A 19,949-nucleotide genomic window follows, 5' to 3' on the forward strand; every position below is an offset into this window, starting at 1 on the left:
TGAAAAAGTTATGGCGCCATTTTCATAAAATATTACTTCGTCACGTTACGAGCAAGCTATTTCGTGTAGTTTTGGCAATCATTTGTATGACAAGGACATAATTGAAGCTAGAGATATTAAAGTCAGATAGTTAATCTTCTAATTCAAAGCACATTTCGGGTATCATTGAACAATAATGTTTTAAAAAGTAGCTGAAGAGGTTGAATTCCTATAATTGAACGGAAAAGACTTATTGAATTTGATATATTTGATAAATTAGGTATTTATAATGAATTACTCCAATATAAATGATTTTAAGTAATACAGGTCAAAGAAAATACTGTTTTCAATATTGCAATAAGTTATTTTTTTTTGAGGAAACGATGGAGCATTTTATTAATATCAAGTAATATCCATTTCCGTCAAAGTAGTGATACTTTGAGGGAAAGAATACAATCGTACATACGGAGTATTTCATGTGATCATTTGTATCCTATCTAGCAACTAAATGAGCAACGATATTACATGAACGCTTAACATGAGAAAAGTTACAAACATCAAATCATGCTCTATCGATACTTATATCATCAAAAATAAAAAAGATCGAAGAGAGGCCTCTATCCAATGAGTTCACTTTCTTGATGACATTCACGGCGTCCGACTCAATCCACACCTTCTTATACCCCATACGGATTGCAATGCACACAACAAATCTCACAGCCATAGCTTCCACAATCGCAGGACTCGAGCAAGCACCTTCTTTGTAGCAGTTAGTAGGATTCTGCCTTCATGATCGCGTACCACCACACCCAAGCTAGCCATACCAGTTGAGGGAACATGTGCATCCGTGTTAATTTTCAGGCATCCAAAGCTCGGGGGCTGCCAATTCGAAATTCTACTAGCACCCCCATTAACATCGGGCATCTTAATCACCTTGTGAGCATAAGCAATTTAAGCATTATAATCTTCCGATAAAACTTTTGCATGCCTCTATTTACAATAATTTTATTGTACATCGAATATTTTGCGAAAAAACGACCTTTTTTTTTTTAACAAAAGTGGCCCTTTTTCTTTTTTTACAAAAGTGACCCTTTTTATTCACAAAAGTGACCTCTTTTTTCTTACAAAAGAGACTTTTTTTTTTTTTTTATACAAAAATGACCTATATTTTCACAAAAATGACCATTTTTTTTCACAAAAGTGACCTTTTTTTTCACAAAAATAGAGTATCAAAATCAACAAAAATTAACAATAGTCATAAAAAACAGTATAATCACTCAAACAAATAAAAATAATAAAGATCGACATCACATAACAATAAAAATGAATTGCATGTGCATGTTACTATGCTTGATAATGTTAATGTTGCCAAGACAGGCAAGATATTGCAAACTAAGAAATACTTTTATTCTCACTTGTGTAGGCTGTATTACTCGAATAATATAATTATATAATTGATGACGGGAAGGTTTTATTTCTGAGTTTGAAGAATCTGATGCATAAAAGCAACATATTATGTTTAAGCTTTGATTCTTAAGCTCCGCCATTGATGACGGGAAGGTTAATTCATTACTCTTATTGTACTTCCATATACATTGACGGACCTAGTTAATGTCATGGTGAGTCATATGACTCACCAGTGAGGCAAAAAAAAATCAATTTATTTTAAAAAAAAAACCATCACCCTTTCGGACGGTCCAAGATGCCAGTAGTCACAATGAAAGAAAAAGGGGAAGACAGTCATGAAAGCTTTCCTCTCGTGCTTCTGTAAAGAGAAGAACCCTATCGGCGTTAGACCGGGTTACGGAACTGACGGAAATGGAAGTAGATGTTTTGGGGGCAAGTTGAGTCTTGGAGGACTCAAAAGGATGGCTGCCATTGAGCCCCGGATGTAGGTGAGGTCTAGTGTCATAACCTTGATGGGGAATTATAGAAGCGTTGGAATAGGAAGGTTGATGGCCTTGATGGGGATACACGGCCAGCTTTGGAAAAGATAATAAGGGCTTGGTTGGTTATAAGGGAGGGAAGCAGGATAATGCTTCAAGTATGGGAGGAAAAGCTTAAAATTTAGATTTAGAAAGCTTTCACATTTGGAAAGGACTAGTCATTGGAAGTTCAGGCTTTTCAACGTGAAGTGTCTTCACCATGTGTTTTTTTTTTTCTTTTTAATTTTCATGGATTATATATTAATAAATGTAAGTTCATAGTTTTCATTTAAATTTCACGGCTTATTTAATAAATTTTGGTTCATAGCTTACGGGCTAATACACACCCACGGGCGGATTTGGATGTTGTCCTGGTGAGTCATATTACTCACTAGTCTACCCAAAAATAAATTTATTTGAACATTTGGTTGTATTTTATACTTTTTGAATATTTGGTTGCATTTTTAGTATTATTATTTGATTGTTTGGTAAAAAAAATTTATTACATATTTTATTATCAATTTTGACTCACCGGACGAAAATTCCTAGGTCCGCCACTGTCCATATATGTAGTCTGGTAGCAACTGCTATGCCTTTGTTTGATTTGCAAGTTTTGAAGAGTTGTGTGGGTGTTTGAGGTGGTGATGGCGGTGGTGCGGCTGATTTCGCCGGTGGTACGTCTAATTTCGGCGGTGACTCCATTGCTTAGAGTTGAGGTAAGAGAGAGAAAATTGAAGTTGCCCAACCCGATTTACACTAATTTAGTGTAAATCAGGTGTTATTAAATATTTGTATATAATCTTCCGCGGGCTTACAAAAACCAGCAGCAAGCATCACAAATTCATTGTAAAAAATCAACAAGTTTTTGCATCTCCATGCTGCCCACATAAGTGCAGCCATAGAGCACACGGTTTCAGCATCAAACTTGCGCACCATCCATTCCCACAGCACCGCAAACGAGTCCATAGGGGCATCAATAAGATTAAGCTTCAAATTACTATGATCCCATATAGCCAAAGCCGCCTCTCATTGTAGTAAGGAATGTATAATAGTCTCCTCCTCCATCCCACATATTTGACAACTACTATCAGTCACAATGTGCCTCTGAGCAAGCCTAGCCTTCACAACTAAATTACCCTTTTTTTTTTAGACAATGGCTAAAAGGAACATACAAATAAACTAGTCTTCTCATTTGTCCTGCTAGTATATGTGTTGGGTGAACAAGTTCCCTTTGGACTTTTAAGCAGACAAAAAAATCAATTTGCCCTGCCATTAGTCTAATCTCCTTTATAATGTTCTTCCGTTGTACCGGGGCTTGGGTTGGCTATTGAGAGCTCTGACCACCAACTCACAGTCTGTCTTGAGAATAATATAATGTTTTTGTATTGAGGCATATTATCTTTTAAGGCCCAAAAAACCGCATATCCTTCAGCTTAGAGAGCATCTTGAGCTTGGATTTTCCTAGCCTCCCCTGGTGAGTGCTGTCATCGCCCTTCTTTCTGACATGCTACAGCCGCACTCCAACTTGGTTTGTCTTTGATTGCCCTCCGTTTCCGAGCTGCATCCACAATAATGATTGATGTCCTTGTACCTGCAGAAGGAGTACTTGCAAAGAAAATACATGGTGTTTGTATTGCTTTCCCTTCCTGTGACGTCCTGTCTAACTGTTCTTCTGACTTCAACTTGCTCGCTTTTCTCCACTTCTGAGCATGTAACTATGCTAACTCCAATATGTTTATTGGACTAACACTCATGCCTCTGAAAATGATTTCATTTCTGTGCAGCTAAATCGCTTGCAATAAAAGCATCAATGATTGAGATAGATCACTCCCATTTTCCCTTTTGAAGGAGTAAGCAAGGATATCCTTCAACCATTTGTTGAAAGGGATATGACAGTTTTCATAGGTCTTATCCCCAGAAATCCCCACCATACTCTAGCAGAGATCTCACATTCCCTGAAAAGGTGTGCTACACTCTTTGTTACAAAAAACACAGTGTCCTTCTGAGATTGCTTCTCGTAGGTAACTTGTTGTGTATAATTTTCCATCCAAGAAGAAGAACTTTCGGCCATGTTCGAATCTTCCAGAAATTCTTCACCCTTAACAACACTCCAAATAAAGTGTTGTAGCTTTGGTGGTCCCTTCATCCTCCAAACTAACTTCCATACCCCCACATCTACCCCCCTATTTGCTACATTGTTGCTTCCCATCTTTGCCAACCAATAACCCGAACGCACCGTATATACTCCATCTTTAGTGTATCCCCAATATTGTAAATCCGGGCAGCTTCTCAAAGGCAAAGGCACAACAAGAATATGAGCACAAAACTCATTCCCAACCAAATTTGTAACCTGTGCAACATCCCATTCTCCCCCACTATCACTGAGCAGATCACGGACCATTGCATTTAAATCACCACCATTGGGCCTTGGAACTAAGATCGGTTTTCCATCAACACTGATCCATGAATCAGACCACAAAATTATACTCGTCCCATTTCCAACACGCCACATTTAGCCATTTTGAAGAAGCCCTTTTGCACCCCACATGCTCCTCCAAGTAAAACTTGGGTTAAAGCCACCCCTAGCCTCAAGAATCAAAGAATTCTTGAAGTATTTTGCCTTGAGAATCTTGTGTAACAGTGTTGACTCATTTGTGTGCAGCCTTAACAATCGCTTAGCAAGAAGGGCTTGATTAAAGCACTTCAGATCCCTAAAATTTATGCCACCCAATTTCTTAGGTGCACAGAGCTTTTCCCAACTTGCCAATGCAACCTCTTCTCACCCTCCCTCGATCCCCACCAAAATCTACAAAGAAGGGTATGAATTTCATCAATAAGTCCCTCCGGAATCTTGAACACACTCAACATATACGTGGGAATGGCTTGAGCTACGACTTTTATAAGAACCTCCTTACCTGATTTAGACATCAATCTCTCCTTCCACCCATTCAATTCTTCCATATTCTTTCTTTCAAGCAGGCAAAAATAGCTTTTTTTGGACTTACCAATTATTGTTGGTAACCCCAAATATTTTTCATGTCTCTCAACCTCTCTTACACCAAGGGTCTCAATGATAGCACTCCTTCTCTCAACTGAAACACATTTGCTGAAAGCAACCTCCGTCTTACTCAAATTAACTTTCTGACTCAAAGCTCTCTCATAGATACTGATAATATCAGCAATTTTAGAGCATTCCTGTAGAGTAGCTTTTGCAAATAAAATACTATCATTAGCAAAAAATAAGTGTGATACACTTGGTGCAGACCGGTATATTTTGCTCCACTAATTTTCTTCTCTTGAGCTGCTTTAGAAATAAGCACAGAAAAAGCATCGACACAACAACAAGAATAAATAAGGTTATATAGGGTGTAGATATCCATTTGTGTCTCCCCAAAACCAAACCTAGTGATGAATACCTTTCACGTCATTTTATTATCGAACAAAGCAAAAGTGTAAAAAGTCTAGTGATGAGGATGTTTTTATTAAAATATCTCTTCTTTCTGTTTTTGAAAATATTTCTTTTCTTACCCTATTTATAAAAAACGTGCATTCTAGTTTAGTTTGGTCCATGATAAGGGTCCAATAATAGTGTAGTTGGATAGGGCTTGAAAAGACCTTTCCAACGATAAATTATAAGCCCAATTCCGATGAATAATGAGGAAGTTATGGTCAAATTACTAAACTGGGCCCGATTTGATCTTTATATGCGGCCCAATGATCTAGAGGAGGGCCTATTATGAACTATCATTCCTAATGCAATTAGGATCGATTATAGTTTTCTAGAATCTTCTAGAAGGTTCCTTTGAATCCTAACGGGATTAGGATTGATAATTAAGTTTTATGACTTTTATTTGGAATAAAAGAAGTGTTTTATGTGAAATTACGATTTTACCCCTCGTACGGACTTTTATGAATTAATTTTATCAAAAAATAGAAAATGTGTGGAAAAATCTCATGCAGCGCCGAACATCAGACTGTCACCTAGCGACAGACCCTGTCGCGCGACAGGAGCTGTTGTTGGCGACAGCGGCGTGTTTTATTCATTTTCGAACTCTGATTCGTTTTTATCAAATCCGGATTTTTTTCATTATAAATAGCGTCTTTAGACCTCCGTTTTTAATCATCTACATATAAAATTCAAAACAATCATCTCTCTCTCTAAAAGTTAGAAGCTTTCCTTCTCTCTCTATTCTTTTTCTAAACATTCCCTTTTACAAAATTCCTCATACAGTAGATCTAGACACACCTAGCCAAGTTCGAAGTTGTCTTCGCCCTAGACATGAAAGGTTTGATATTTATGAGGGTTTGTTCCCAAATCTCTATTTCAATTATTTAATTTAATTGTTTGATTTTATATTTTCCTTGAAGTTACTAACGTGTGAATTTTGTTATTAGAAAGAGGTACGATGCATCAAAGTAAGTGCTTTAATTGTTTAATTGATATTATGATACAAAAATCATGTTTAGATTATTATTTTGATTCCTAGTATCATGTTAGGATGCTTTTCCTAATATGATGTTTAGGGTAATAACTAAAATTTCTAATATCAAGTATGATTGTTATGATGCTTCCTATTTTTTTCCTAATATTCATGTTAGTATCATGTTAGAGTTAAAGCTTTGATCTTTAATATTTAGTGACATGCTAGGGTTTATTATTAATCTTGTTAGTATCATGCCTAGGATCTACTAATATTATTATGCTTTATTTTTAACTTGAACATGATTATTATTAGTTTTTTTTAATTTTTATTATGATTATGATTATTATGTTGCTTGATGATTTTTATTGTTATTGCTTGATCACACCTTTTATGCATGTTTAAAGGAAATTTATATTTGTAAACACGCTTAATAAGATAATTAATAATCTTGTTTAGGGTTAATTTGGTTATAATTCAAGTGATCGCCAACAATAGATTTATTTGTGCATTAATATTCAACCAACATAGATTAAACAGGTTTAGGGTAAACCTAATGATTGCAAACCTAATGATTGCATGTTAGCCAAAAAGCGCACATGAATACGAGAAGAATAAAGTAGAGGCCTATTATTAGGGCAGGTTCTTTCTCTTTTAGATTGAATTTGTACCTTCATCCCCGAACTTCCAGTCTTGGTTCCAGACCTATTGGAGTTAACGATCTCCTGGATCGTTAAGGGGTGTAACCTTCACCCTGTGAACGGTTTACAAGTTCCTAAAACTTGTTGGCGACTCTTTTTCTCTAGCTTCCTTCCGTTTGGACGCCACCATGCTTAAGTATATGATCACAGTGGGGTTCAAGTTTGGGGTAATGCTTGAAATATTCCCTACATAAGGTCTCCCTACCGAAGACTACGTGAAGGCATCACATTACCAGAAATGTCACCATTTACCTTAAAAGAAAAAGATACACTGGAAAGACAAAACATGCATGACCCTAGCAATCCAAGCCGAATTGAAACCTATCACTAGTAGAAAAACTCAAATGCGCACCGAGTTATTGGCTCTGGTTCTTAAAAACCGGTGGGAAAAAATTAGGCAGAATTTTGTATAATAGAAATTACACCGGTTCAAACTAAACCGGTGCCAAATTAATGAAATGGCACCGGTTTAAATCGGTGGGAATTTACTGTAAAAAAAACCGTTCCTCTTATTTCCCCCTCATTCCCCTCCTTTCTTTCTTTTTCCTTCTGATCGTTTTCTCTCTCGATCTCCTCTTTCTCCTCTCTCCTCTCCTTTTCTCTTTTTCATTCCACCATACCCAGCGGCGATGATCACAAAAATCTAACCTCCTAGCTTAGATCTTTTGAATTTTCAAATGTTATTTGCTCGAATTAAGGGTATTTTTGCTCGATTTTCTGCGGTTTTTGTAGTTCAATTTTGTGGGGGGTTTTGGGTCAATTTTTTGCTCGAAAACAAAGGGTTTTGGCTCGGATTTGTTCGAATTTAGGGGGTTTGGCGCGGATTTGCTAGGTTTTCAAATACTCTATTGTAGCTTAGCAGCATTCTTTCAAAAATCTTCGCATTCAGCACATTAGCAAAAAAAAAATCCCTTTCTTCTACACCAAAAAAAAAAAAAACCCAAAATGAAAAAAAAAATACAAAAATGGAGGAGGAAATTGATGATGGGGTTTTCAGCATGGATCAACTATTAGATGAAGAAATGCATCAAAATTCAGATTCTAAAGCAGAATTAGAGTTTATGGCACAAGGCCAACATGAGAAATTGTTCGAAAATAGAAGCCACAACTTACAATCGCAAAGAAAAGAGAGATTGTTGATGAAATTCTAAAACTTATGCATAATGGCAGCTTACCAAGGGGTGCTTTAGCCAGATTTGCAAGGCATTTTGGCATTCACAAGTCCACAGCAACAAGATTATTTCAAGAAATATGCAAGCAACTGGCAGAAGGGACTATTATCGATGTCAAGAGCAAGAAGTTAGGCAAGTGTGGCAGAAAAGCAAGGCAGTACACTGAGGAATGGTTACAATCAGTCCCTTTGTACCTCAGAACAACTGAGAGAAGTTATGCTGTTGCACTTGGCATTTCTCATGTCACCCTCCACACATTGAAAAAAAGGGCATTCTCAGAACACATACAAGTACAAATAAGACAAGACTGACATCATATCACAAAATAGCAAGGCTTAGGTGGGTTTTGAATCACATACAACTAGCAACTACAAATCCAACATTTGAAGACATGAGCAATATGATTCATATTGATGAAAAGTGGTTTTACATAAACGCGGGGGCAAGAAGATTTTATCTTTTGCCCAAGGAAGAAGATCCATATAGATGTTAACAGTCCAGAAGGTTCAAGATAAAAGCTATGTTCATGGGCATCATTGGAAAGCCATTGTATGATGCACAGGGTTATTTGATTCATGATGGGAAATATGACATACTTCCCTTCGTGTTTCAGCAAATGGCAAAGAAAAAAAAATTAAAAACAGAGATGCTTGAACACTTGAATCAAAGCCAATTCAGAACATAAACAGAGAAGCAATTAGGGATATGTTGCTTAACAATGTGATACCAGCCATTGTAAGCAAGTAGCCTGCAAACATGCCAAAGGTCGTGGTTATACAATGAGATAATGCCCGGCCACATCAAATTCCACAAGGTGAAGAATTTATTGCAGCAACTAGGCAAGGGGGGTTCAACATCAGAATTGTATTCCAACCAGCATAATCTCCTGATTTAAATGTGCTAGATTTGGGTCTGTTTAGGGTGGTTAAATCCCTATAGTATCAATCCTTTCCTAAAAACTTAGATGAAATGATAGTGAAGCTCAAAGAGGCTTATTATGCATTTCCAGCAATTGTAAACAAGTATACTTGGATAACATTGCAAACATGTATGGTTAAAATAATGAAAGTGGAGGGAGGTAACAAATACAAGATTCCACATATGGGGAAGCATATATAAACTACAAAGACTTGGGTTGTTACCAGAACAATTGGAGGTCAACCAAGCCCTCATTAACCAAACAGTCAACTACCTCAACACCATGTTCATCCAGACAGATCAGAATTAGGAAGGGACTCAGAACCAGCAAGGAGATCAGTTAGAAGTGGATGCAGACTAGAGGGAGAGTAGCTAACAACAGGACTGCCACACATAACCAACATTTTGTTGATACAATGGGTTAGTAAGTTATTTTTATTAACTTTGGTTATGTGTACTTTTGTGTCTAGGAAGTTTTTGTCTAAGGCAGTCAAGTTAGAAGACATTTTGTCAAGGGACTGGAATTGTAGCTTATTTTAAAGTGATTTAAAGTCTTCAAAGTAGTGTTATGTAATTTAAATGTGATATGAAGTCTTCTTACTATGTATTTCTTTTTTTGCACATTTACAATCATGCACACATAAGTTGCAACTAAAAGTCATCAAAGGGTAACTAATCCATCAGAGGGTGTAATTTTATCATTAAAAAAACCCAAACCATGTTACCTCAACAGTAAGTGCACAACACTTAAAACTGGAGCAAATCAAAGTTTGGACTAATTTTAATCAATTGAGTCCCTTCACCATTTGGATTAATAATGGGCATGACAATGTTAATTAGGGACTCATTCCACTAGAGATTGAAAACCAAAATAGGGACAGAATAGGCAAGAGGGAGGGACTCAAATCAGCCCATAATTAAGCAAGGCAAGGCAACAGGGAGGTACTCAATGTACTGCACAACAGGAAGGGACTGGAATCAGTCCATAATTAAGCAAGACAAGGCAACATGGAGGTACTCAATGTACTGCACAACAAGAAGAGACTCAAATCAGTCCATAACTAAGCAAGGCAAGGAAACAGGGAGGTACTTAATGTACTGCACAACAGGAAGGGACTCAAATCAGTCCATAATTAAGCAAGGCAAGGCAACATGGAGGTACTCAATGTACTGCACAACAGGAAGGAACTCAAGTCAGTCCATAATTAACAGGGAGGTACTTTATGTACTGCACAACAATGTTCTCTCAAAAAATGTCATCAAGAACAACAACTACAAATGCTCATACACATCATTCATCAATAATAGTCCCTTATATGCAAGACAACAACACCAGGCAATCAAGTTGCATACAACTACATTAATATACACCCAAACTTGCATACATTCAAGAGCATATTACAAAATTCATTCAAACTGAGAAGAATGAGAGCTAGATGAACAAAACCAGGCAACTAGTACATTAAACTCAGAAGACTTTGAGCTCGATGAACAAAAACCAGGCGTAGGCGTCGCTCGAAGTGCGCCTATGTTAAAGCATGTGGTGAATATGCTTGGCACTCATAGGAAGTGGGAATTGACATAATACGATTAGGGACAAGGAAATTAGGGAGCCGCCAACAAGTTTTTAAGGAACTTGTAAACCGTTCACGGATCATAAAAGGCAACCACGAATAAGGGATAACGAATGACCCGTGAAGGTTACACCCCATTAATAATCCATGAGATTACTAACTCCATATGGTTCGGAACCACGAAAGGAGGATCGGGGATGATGGTACGAAGTGAGTCATGGAGTCACATTCGCCCGTATTAGCCTCTACTCGATTCTTATAGTGAAAAGTGATTCCTGCAATCTCAAAGGCATGCAAACAAAGATTTAGTTTGCTCCAAACTATTTTAAGCTAAATTGGTTTAATATTAATGCAACACATAATTCTAAAATATTAGTGATCACTTGGTTAAACGATAATATTAAAAAGGAACCTAAACCGGTTGTCCAAATTATCTTATTAGGCGTGATTTTCAATTACATATTCCCTTTAAACATGCAATATGGTGATCAATAAATATAATAGAATTCTCATTAATATTGGAAGCAATTTGACAATAATAATGTGAGTCAAATCAAATATAAAATAACCTAATCATGATACTAGCAATATTAAAATAAAATAAGAGTAATTAAATTAATTAATTACTCACATTCCGCGCGTTCCTTTAAATTGCTACATCATGAATAAACTATTAGTAACTTCAATAAAAATATAAATCAAATGAAAATTAAATTAAATTAAATAAATATAGAGTTATTTGGTCCAAACCCTCAGTTAATTATAACTTTCGCGCCTTGGTTTAAGTATAGAACTTCCGGTATTGTATGGACTCCTTAGAGCGCTTAGGGGAAGTATTATGAGAGAATAGGATGGCTGGTGTTTAGGCTAAATAGGGAGAAGAGAATTATTTGATGATCAAGATTGTTGATGATTGAAAAAGGGGTGATATGACCTCTATTTATAGAGAAAAAAGAGGGGTCGAAGAATTAAGATAAGATCCGAATTAAATCGGAATAAAACTCGATAGAAAACAGTTTTTGCAGTTTTTGTTTTTATCATATCTTTTGATCCAAAAATCAAAATGAGATGAATAAGATATCATTGGAAAGATCTTTAAGTCTACTTTCTAATCCAATCAGAATAATATTAAAATATTTTATATAATAAAAGATATGGCCGAAATAGTGAGACGGTGTCAGTTTTGGATAGAGTTTGACATTTTATTCATATCTTTTCCGTTATAGCTCGAAATTGATATTATAATATATATCATTGGAAAGATAATTACAAGGGTTACCCAACCATATAAAATTTGGATAAAAACTATGAGTCACGAAAATAATATCTGTCTATCTTTGAATGTCTTTCAATTCGAATAAAATTATGACTTTCAAAAAAAGGTGTTTTATTCAATTTCAAACTCTTTAATCTTATCTTTTCAAAAAGGATAATTAGGATCTTTTAGAAACTTATAAAAGTTTCTAATTAATCCTAATTGGTTTATGAATTGGATTAAATCATTTGGACCCTCCACGTGATCATTGGGTCGTAGGTAAGGTGGGCTTAGGTTCGGTTTGGGCTCAGTTTAATATTTTGGCCATAACTTATTCGTTATAACTCGGATTTGGGCTTAAAATATATCGTTGGAAAGATATTTTGAATCCCCATCCAACTATTCAATCATTGGACCCAGATTATGGACCAAAATAAACTGGATCAAACGTTTTTATAAAAAGGTAACGAAATGAATGATTTTAAAGGACACGAAATGAATTATTTTGGGTTTAAAGGCACAAAAAGAGGAAAATAAGTTACGATTTGGGGAAATGGGATAGGAATTGTTTTGTTTATGAAATGGAAATATAGATTCAAGCACTCCAAGATTAAATACTCAACCCGACCAATAATGGCGGTGAAAGGTTGTTCATCATCGGGTTTGATTTTGGGGAGACATTTTTAGGTGTCTACGTACAGAAGCCCCCACTTTGACTGAGTTTTTAGAAACGTTAGTTTCCAAAACGATAGTCAAAGTATTCGATAGGGAAGGATAATGATTTAAGACATTCAGCAATCCTAAATCACTCTTTATACGCCGATACCTGCAGAAAAATGTTAATTCTACAGATAAAAGAGTAAAGGAATAGAATGCTTATCTGACACCAGTGTATCGGTGAAAAATGAGTTTGGTAGCTTCCTATGCCTGAAGGAATCCACCAAATGAAGTTTTGTTGAAATACTTTCCATGCCTGAGGAAAGTCGACTGATGAGTTTGGTAGCTTTCTAAGCCTGAAGAAATCTACCGGATGATACTTTCCATGCTTGAGGAAAGTCGACATATGATTTTGGCGTTTTCTATGCTTGAAGAAATCCACCGATAATGCTTTCCATGCTTGAGGAAAGCCGACAAAGGAATTTGGCGGTTTTCTATGCTTGAAGAAATCCACCGGATAATACTTTTCATGCTTGAGGAAAGTCGACAGATGGTGAGATTGCAAGTCTTTGTGTATCGAGAACCTTGCGCTGTGAAATGATGGTGGTTCGATTGTCCCCGAACATGGGCTGTAGTTGGTTCGCTTGTCCCCGAACGTGGGCTGTAGATGGTCCGCTTGTCCCCGAACGTGGGCTGTAGATGGTTCACTTGTCCCCGGACGTGGGCTGTAGATGGTCCGCTTGTCCCCGGACGTGGGCTGTAGATGGTTCACTTGTCCCCGGACGTGGGCTTTAGATGGGTTGCTTGTCCCCGGACGTGGGCTCTAGATGGTCCGCTTGTCCCCGGACGTGGGCTATAGATGGTCCGCTTGTCCCCGCACGTGGGATGTAATTGAGACCTGCAAAATGAAATTTGCCAAAGGACTCTTATAGACTATGATTGACTTGACCAACTGACTTGACTTGACACGACATGACATGTGTATAACTTGTGATTGCGTGTGTGTATATGTGTGTGTGCAGACACAAGCAAACGAAGATTCAAAAGCAAAAATTTTCCGTCAATTTTTGTCATTAGTGGAGGGTACTGACTTTCTCCTGAAAAAGAAAGATGTGAAAACTGAACTTTTATTTTTGAACTTCCCTTGATGAGAAAATTTTGAAAAAGTTTTCTTAAACTTCCCCAAAAGAAAAGATGCAAAAAAAAGGAAAGAATTTTTGAACTTCCTCGTTGAGCAAGACAAAACGAATGGCATGGATTGAATTACTTTTCTTGAAAGTAATGTATGCATGATGCATGTCCTTAGGCCAGGAGGCTAAGGACAATTACATCATGTGACACGATGAATGAACTTAGATCATGGAGCTAAGCATCATTTATGGTGTAAAGAAATGATCTTGAACGTCACTTAGGTCTGGAAGCTAAGCACGTATACAGATGAAGTGATTATTGCATAATGAACGTTGCTTAGGTCAAGGAGCTAAGCACGATATGCTTTGTATGACTAAAAATCATTAATATATAAATGTTTCTCAGCACATTATGCGATGCGTGAAACAATGAATATTGCTCAGGTCAGGAAGCTAAGCAAGTATACAATGTTCCTTCTAATGAATGTTGTCTTTAAATATGATGAAATATGCACAGTATTGAAACAAGATTTCATGATAAAGGGCTCTTAAAGGGAAGGATGATTGATATGGATATGGATGTGTGAGTGAAGTGTGTGAATGTGATACTAAGGCTGGCCGCAAGGGTTTTGGTGATGGAAAGAGATGTAAGAAGAGTCAAAGATGATGACTCTTTAGGCTAGGTAGGCTAAATGATGTGGGTTCAAGCCCCCAAGTCTAGCTCTAAATGGGTAGGGGTAAGCATTGGATATTCTTTGACTCGATCATGCATGGATATGAATATGAATGTGGCCGCACACTAGGCAAAAATGTGCAATGACCACCGGTTAAAACCCCCCATTGCCACCGGTTTTGAACCGGTGGTCATTTGGGGGGTGGCAATAAAGCAACGCATGGCCACCGGTTCAAAACCGGTGGAAAAAGTCTTCATGGCCACCGGTTAACCGGTGGTAATAATAATTATGGCCACCGGTTAACCAGTGGCAATAATAATGGCGCGGTTTTTTTTTTGAAGGGAACACTGACTATTGCCACCGGTTTGAACCGGTAAACCGGTGGCAATAATAGGGATCTAATTTTTTTTTTTTTTTTTTTTGCCTGCAATTATTCTTGCAACTGATCCTGCTATAATATTCTGCCATATTATTGCTATAAATTCTGCCATAATATAATTATTATTAGTAATCATAACAAGAATTAAAAATATATATTTGGACTTTTATAATTAAAAACCAAATGCAATACAATAAATAAAGTGTGATATATACATAAATACAAACAATACTAATAACTAGTCAATATTGTAGTCTAAAAGTTAATAATTAACAAAGTATAAATTCAAAATAATGCCACATTTACAAATTGAAGGTGATGAAAGACGCCAACATGTCTCGAACTTCATTAAGGTCCTTGCTTGTTAACGGATCTCCCTTTTGCACCTTGCAAAACTTGGAATATATATAAATTATGTTAGAATAAATTAAATTAATTAGTTAAGTTAAACATGTGAGTAATAAATATGTAAAAAATTAAATACTTAGGTCAAAACGATCAAAAAGAAGGCCTAAAAGACTTCTACTTGACCATTTTCTACATTTTTTAACTAATGACCATGTTGTTTCTCAAAATATGTCAATTATATTTAGTTATAGGTGGCTAAGCCTTGAAATCAAAGAAAAAGAGCATTTTATTAAGTTTAAGGTCGCATTTTCATCCTAAATAGCCTAAAAAAAGCCTAAAAGACTTCTACTTGGCCATTTTCTACATTTTTGAACTAATGACCATGTTCTTTCTCATAATATGTCAATTATATTTAGTTATAGGTGGCTAAGCCATGAAATCAAAGAAAAAGAGCATTTTACTAAGTTTAAGGTCGCATTTTCATCCTAAATAGCCTAAATGACTTCTACTTGCCCATTTTCTACATTTTTTTAACTAATGACCATGTTCTTTCTTATAAAATGTCAATTATACTTAGTTATAGGTGTCTAAGCCTTGAAATCAAAGAAAAAGAGCATTTTACTAAGTTTAAGGTCGCATTTTCATCATAAATAGCCTAAATAAAGCCTAAAAGACTTCTACTTAGCCATTTTAAACATTTTTTAACTAATTACCATGTTCTTTCTCATAATATGTCAATTATATTTAGTTATATGTGGCTAATCCTTGAAATCAAAGAAAAAGAGCATTTTACTAAGTTTAAGGTCGCATTTTCATCCTAAATAGCCTAAATAAGGCCTAAATGACTTCTACTTGCGCATTTTCTACATTATTTAACTAATATACTTAGTTATAGGTGGCTAAGTCTTGAAATCACAGAAAAAGAGCATTTTACTAAGTTTAAGGTCGCATTTTCATCCTAAATAGCCTAAATAAGGCCTAAAAGACTTCTACTTGCCCATTTTTTTTTACAATTTTTAACTAATGACCATGTTGTTTCTCATAATATGTCAATTATATTTAGTTATAGGTGGCTAAGCCTTGAAATCAAAGAAAAAGAGCATTTTACTAAGTTTAAGGTCGCATTTTCATCCTAAATAGCCTAAATGAAGCCTAAAAGACTTCTACTTGGCCATTTTCTACATTTTTTAACTAATGACCATGTTTTTTCTCATAATATGTCAATTATACTTATTTATAGGTGGCTAAGCCTTGAAATCACAGAAAAAGAGCATTTTACTAAGTTTAAGGTCGCATTTTCATCCTAAATAGCCTAAATAAGGCCTAAATGACTTCTACTTGCCCATTTTCTACATTTTTAAACTAATGACCATGTTGTTTCTCATAACATGTCAATTATACTTAGTTATAGGTGGCTAAGCCTTGAAATCACATAAAAAGAGCATTTTACTAAGTTCCAGGTCGCATTTTCATCCTAAATAGCCTAAATAAGGCCTAAAGGACTTCTACTTGCCCATTTTCTACATTTTTTAACTAATGACCATGATCTTTCTCATAACATGTCAATTATACTTAGTTATAGGTGGCTAAGTCTTGAAATCACATAAAAAGATCATTTTACTAAGTTTAAGGTCGCATTTTCATCCTAAATAGCCTAAATAAGGCCTAAAGGACTTCTACTAGCCCATTTTCTACATTTTTTAACTAATGACAATGTTCTTTCTCATAACACGTCAGTTATACTTAATTATAGGTGGATAAGCCTTGAAATCACAGAAAAAGAGCATTTTTCTAAGTTTAAGGTCGTACCTCATCAAGATGTATGGTGTTTGTACAATGAGTCGCTATGTCAAGCATGAATCTCATCACGTATAATCCACAATCAACTCCATTATCTTGTTGTGGGCACTAGCATAGGAACAAATCAAATGAATCAAACGTCTTATAAAATCCACAATTGTTTTAGCAATGTTTATTAAGATAATCACAATATGATGTGGCATTACCATCGGTGATTTCCATGTAGGACCCCGTGGAGCACGACCATGTATCTTCTTCATAATACTATAGGAAAGTAAATTCAAATTTGATTAGTGTGACTACTAAATGAGTTAGGTTAAGATAATCAAAACTAGGTAGCTATATTTACTTTTGTAGTACAGACATCACGAGGTACTTCTTTGTTGATCGAGCTGAATCAAGGTGAAAGATTGTGTTATTAGCAGGACAAATCACCATGAGGAACCAATGAAACCTACATAAATTCACAATACACAAACAAATCAATAATTAGGGTACAACATATATTCAAATGTAGAAATAATTGAATTACACATGGTTAAACGTACTCCTTATAACATGGGGCGAATATGAACTTGTCTCCCGCACGCATTGATTCCCTAATACTATGATTAACATAATACATCACCTCGGGGGAGTTGTGTAAGATTCTAGTCTCGGATGTCTATTCGGGGCATAACCACCCAACTTTACTAGGGGAATCAGTGTCACTTAAGTGCTCCCGTAGTGCTCTACGTGCATGTACAATGAAAAATTAATTGACATATATATAAGGATAAACAACACTAATATGAATAACATAATTAATTTAAGTGGAATGTGCCCATACCTCATGAATATTTAAATGAGAGAAATGTTAAGCATTGAAACCTCTTAAAAATTCCTTCACATCTTGTTTGTTTAACCATGCACTTGCATCCTCATCATAATGGAACATTGCCTTAGGAAGTGCAATTTCAATGGGATCGTCACTAGGCAAATGACTAAAACGATTATGTAGAAAAGTTAAATCCTTAGTGAGCGATTGAAGGACATTGTCTCCAAAAAGTGGAGTAGGTTGCATGGCTGAACCTTTCGAAGAATTCTTTTTCGACACTTGTTCACTCTTCGACCCTTGTTCACTCATCTTCTTTGTAGGTTGATCAACGCTTTTAGGCTTCTCCACCTTCCTTCTCTTTGATGGTTGACTTTTTTTTTCGAAATCTGATCAAAACAAAGATAATTAGAGTTAAAAAAATTTTGGTCGGGGTTTAAGCTAGTAAGTACGCATGCAGATTTGTTATTTTGCACAACATCAAAATAAATATTACCTCGTTGATCAACCTCACCCAAGCACGTGGCCATTGCACATAGCTACCCTTTGCTTCCCAAAGAAGAGTAATCCCATCATCCACTATAGGCACCGGTAGTGGGATGTTTTCGAACCCAACAATGTAAGAATTGATCCCGACCGAGTAATGTTGTGGCCTAAGTGATTGGAAAAGGACCGTATCACCAGTCGTCGCTTGTGCACTACCATACGCCACCAACTGAAACTCTCCTCCATTTGATAGCCCCGGGGCTAGAAGTGTACACTCGGTCTCTACCTACACCAGTAACGAAATTCACTTGTAAAAACTGAAATTATCAAAAAGGGTCTTTTCCTACACAATTGATCATGTAACGAAATTCACTATGTTAAAACCAAACATGTTCCCTCGAATCCTAAATTCACCTCTAAATCTGGAAATTCATGGGGTGTTGGATTATCAACCTCCCTCGAGTCCGCATGTGTGGGAGTAACAACCTGCAATAATTAATCAATAATGCCACATTAGATCTCACGTAACTCACTAGCTAGGCCAAAACTAATAGATAGAAAACTACCTCATGTATCTCTTCTTCTCCATGCCTCTCATCTTCTCCTTGTCCTTTTGGGTGACTACTGGAGTCGACTGGTGTAGTCGGGGGGAACGGCAAGGGTAAATTTATTTGCTTTGCCCAAGCATTGAATTCACCTATTAACTCATTGCGAACTTGTTCCTTGATGGATGCCACCTTGGCATCCAATTCTTCTGGTGAGTTAACACTTGCTCGAGATTTTCCCATTTTTGTGTATTCTGAACACATCACCTTCTCCCATCCTAGAAACGACCCTCCCATACCTAATACCCGGCCTGGATGGTAGGGCTTTCCCAAAGCTAAGGTGAAAGGGTATTTCTCTGTAGTCGGGACCAGCTTGCCTTCAACAACTTCTGTAGTGTACTCAAGCTGTAGCATAAGAAAAAATGTTAACATGAATACATATAATGTTTTTGTATGTTAAAGTTATGCTAAAGTTTCAAATAGCTTACAAGTTTATTAGCCACTTTTTTTTTCTGGTTCATTGATGACCCATTTTTCGGTGTCCTTATCAAAGGAATGTAGAGAACAAATGAAATCGCCAGCACGACTAACCAACGTAGTGATCATGGAGTTGGAGGGTTCTTCGGATGACCCTTGAGTCAAAGTGGGTTATATACCCTCCTTCTTCCAAGTTTGCCTCCATTCACCAAATGTCTTGGCCCCCGTACGATGGCGGTACTCCTTCTGCAATGCATTTGCCTTGTTTTGCTCTCGAATTTCCTACATAAATAGTAATGTTAGCATCATTACTGCAAAAATATTCAATATATTATACAATTCTCATTAGATTTAGTAGTTCTTACAATTGCTTTGGGTCGAGTTTTTTGAATAACAAATTCTTTCCACTCGTCCTCCGTCACGCTTGGCCATTTTTTCCGCGGTGGGTCTTATTCCTCAACATCTTCCTCATTTCCACCTTCACCATCATTTCCCTTGGAAGCTTTCTTCTTGTGTTTCTTTTTCTTATAGATCCATCCACTGGTCAAGTGGGTCTTGAAGCCTCTGAATCTCTCCGCTAGTAAAGAATCAAACACCCTTCTCTTCTAGGGATCATTAGGAATATTAAACAGCTTCTGCAATCACAAATACAAGCAATTATTATTTTCCATTTACAAACAAACATTAGGTGAAA

General features: G+C 36.4%; 1 protein-coding gene across 1 annotated transcript; it reads right to left on the reverse strand.

Annotated features, from left to right (window-relative positions):
- Window positions 1–4,622: 4,622 nt before the first annotated feature.
- On the reverse strand, window positions 4,623–5,284 carry LOC110695850. The gene is made up of 2 exons (XM_021873075.1): window positions 5,170–5,284; window positions 4,623–5,110 (listed from the first exon to the last, which is right to left on the reverse strand). Exons 1-2 carry the CDS (start codon window positions 5,282–5,284, stop codon window positions 4,623–4,625), a joined length of 603 nt encoding a protein of 200 aa, XP_021728767.1.
- Window positions 5,285–19,949: the final 14,665 nt, after the last annotated feature.

This window comes from Chenopodium quinoa, unplaced genomic scaffold (assembly GCF_001683475.1).
Source record: "Chenopodium quinoa cultivar QQ74 unplaced genomic scaffold, ASM168347v1, whole genome shotgun sequence".
NCBI classification, from domain to species: domain Eukaryota; kingdom Viridiplantae; phylum Streptophyta; class Magnoliopsida; order Caryophyllales; family Amaranthaceae; genus Chenopodium; species Chenopodium quinoa.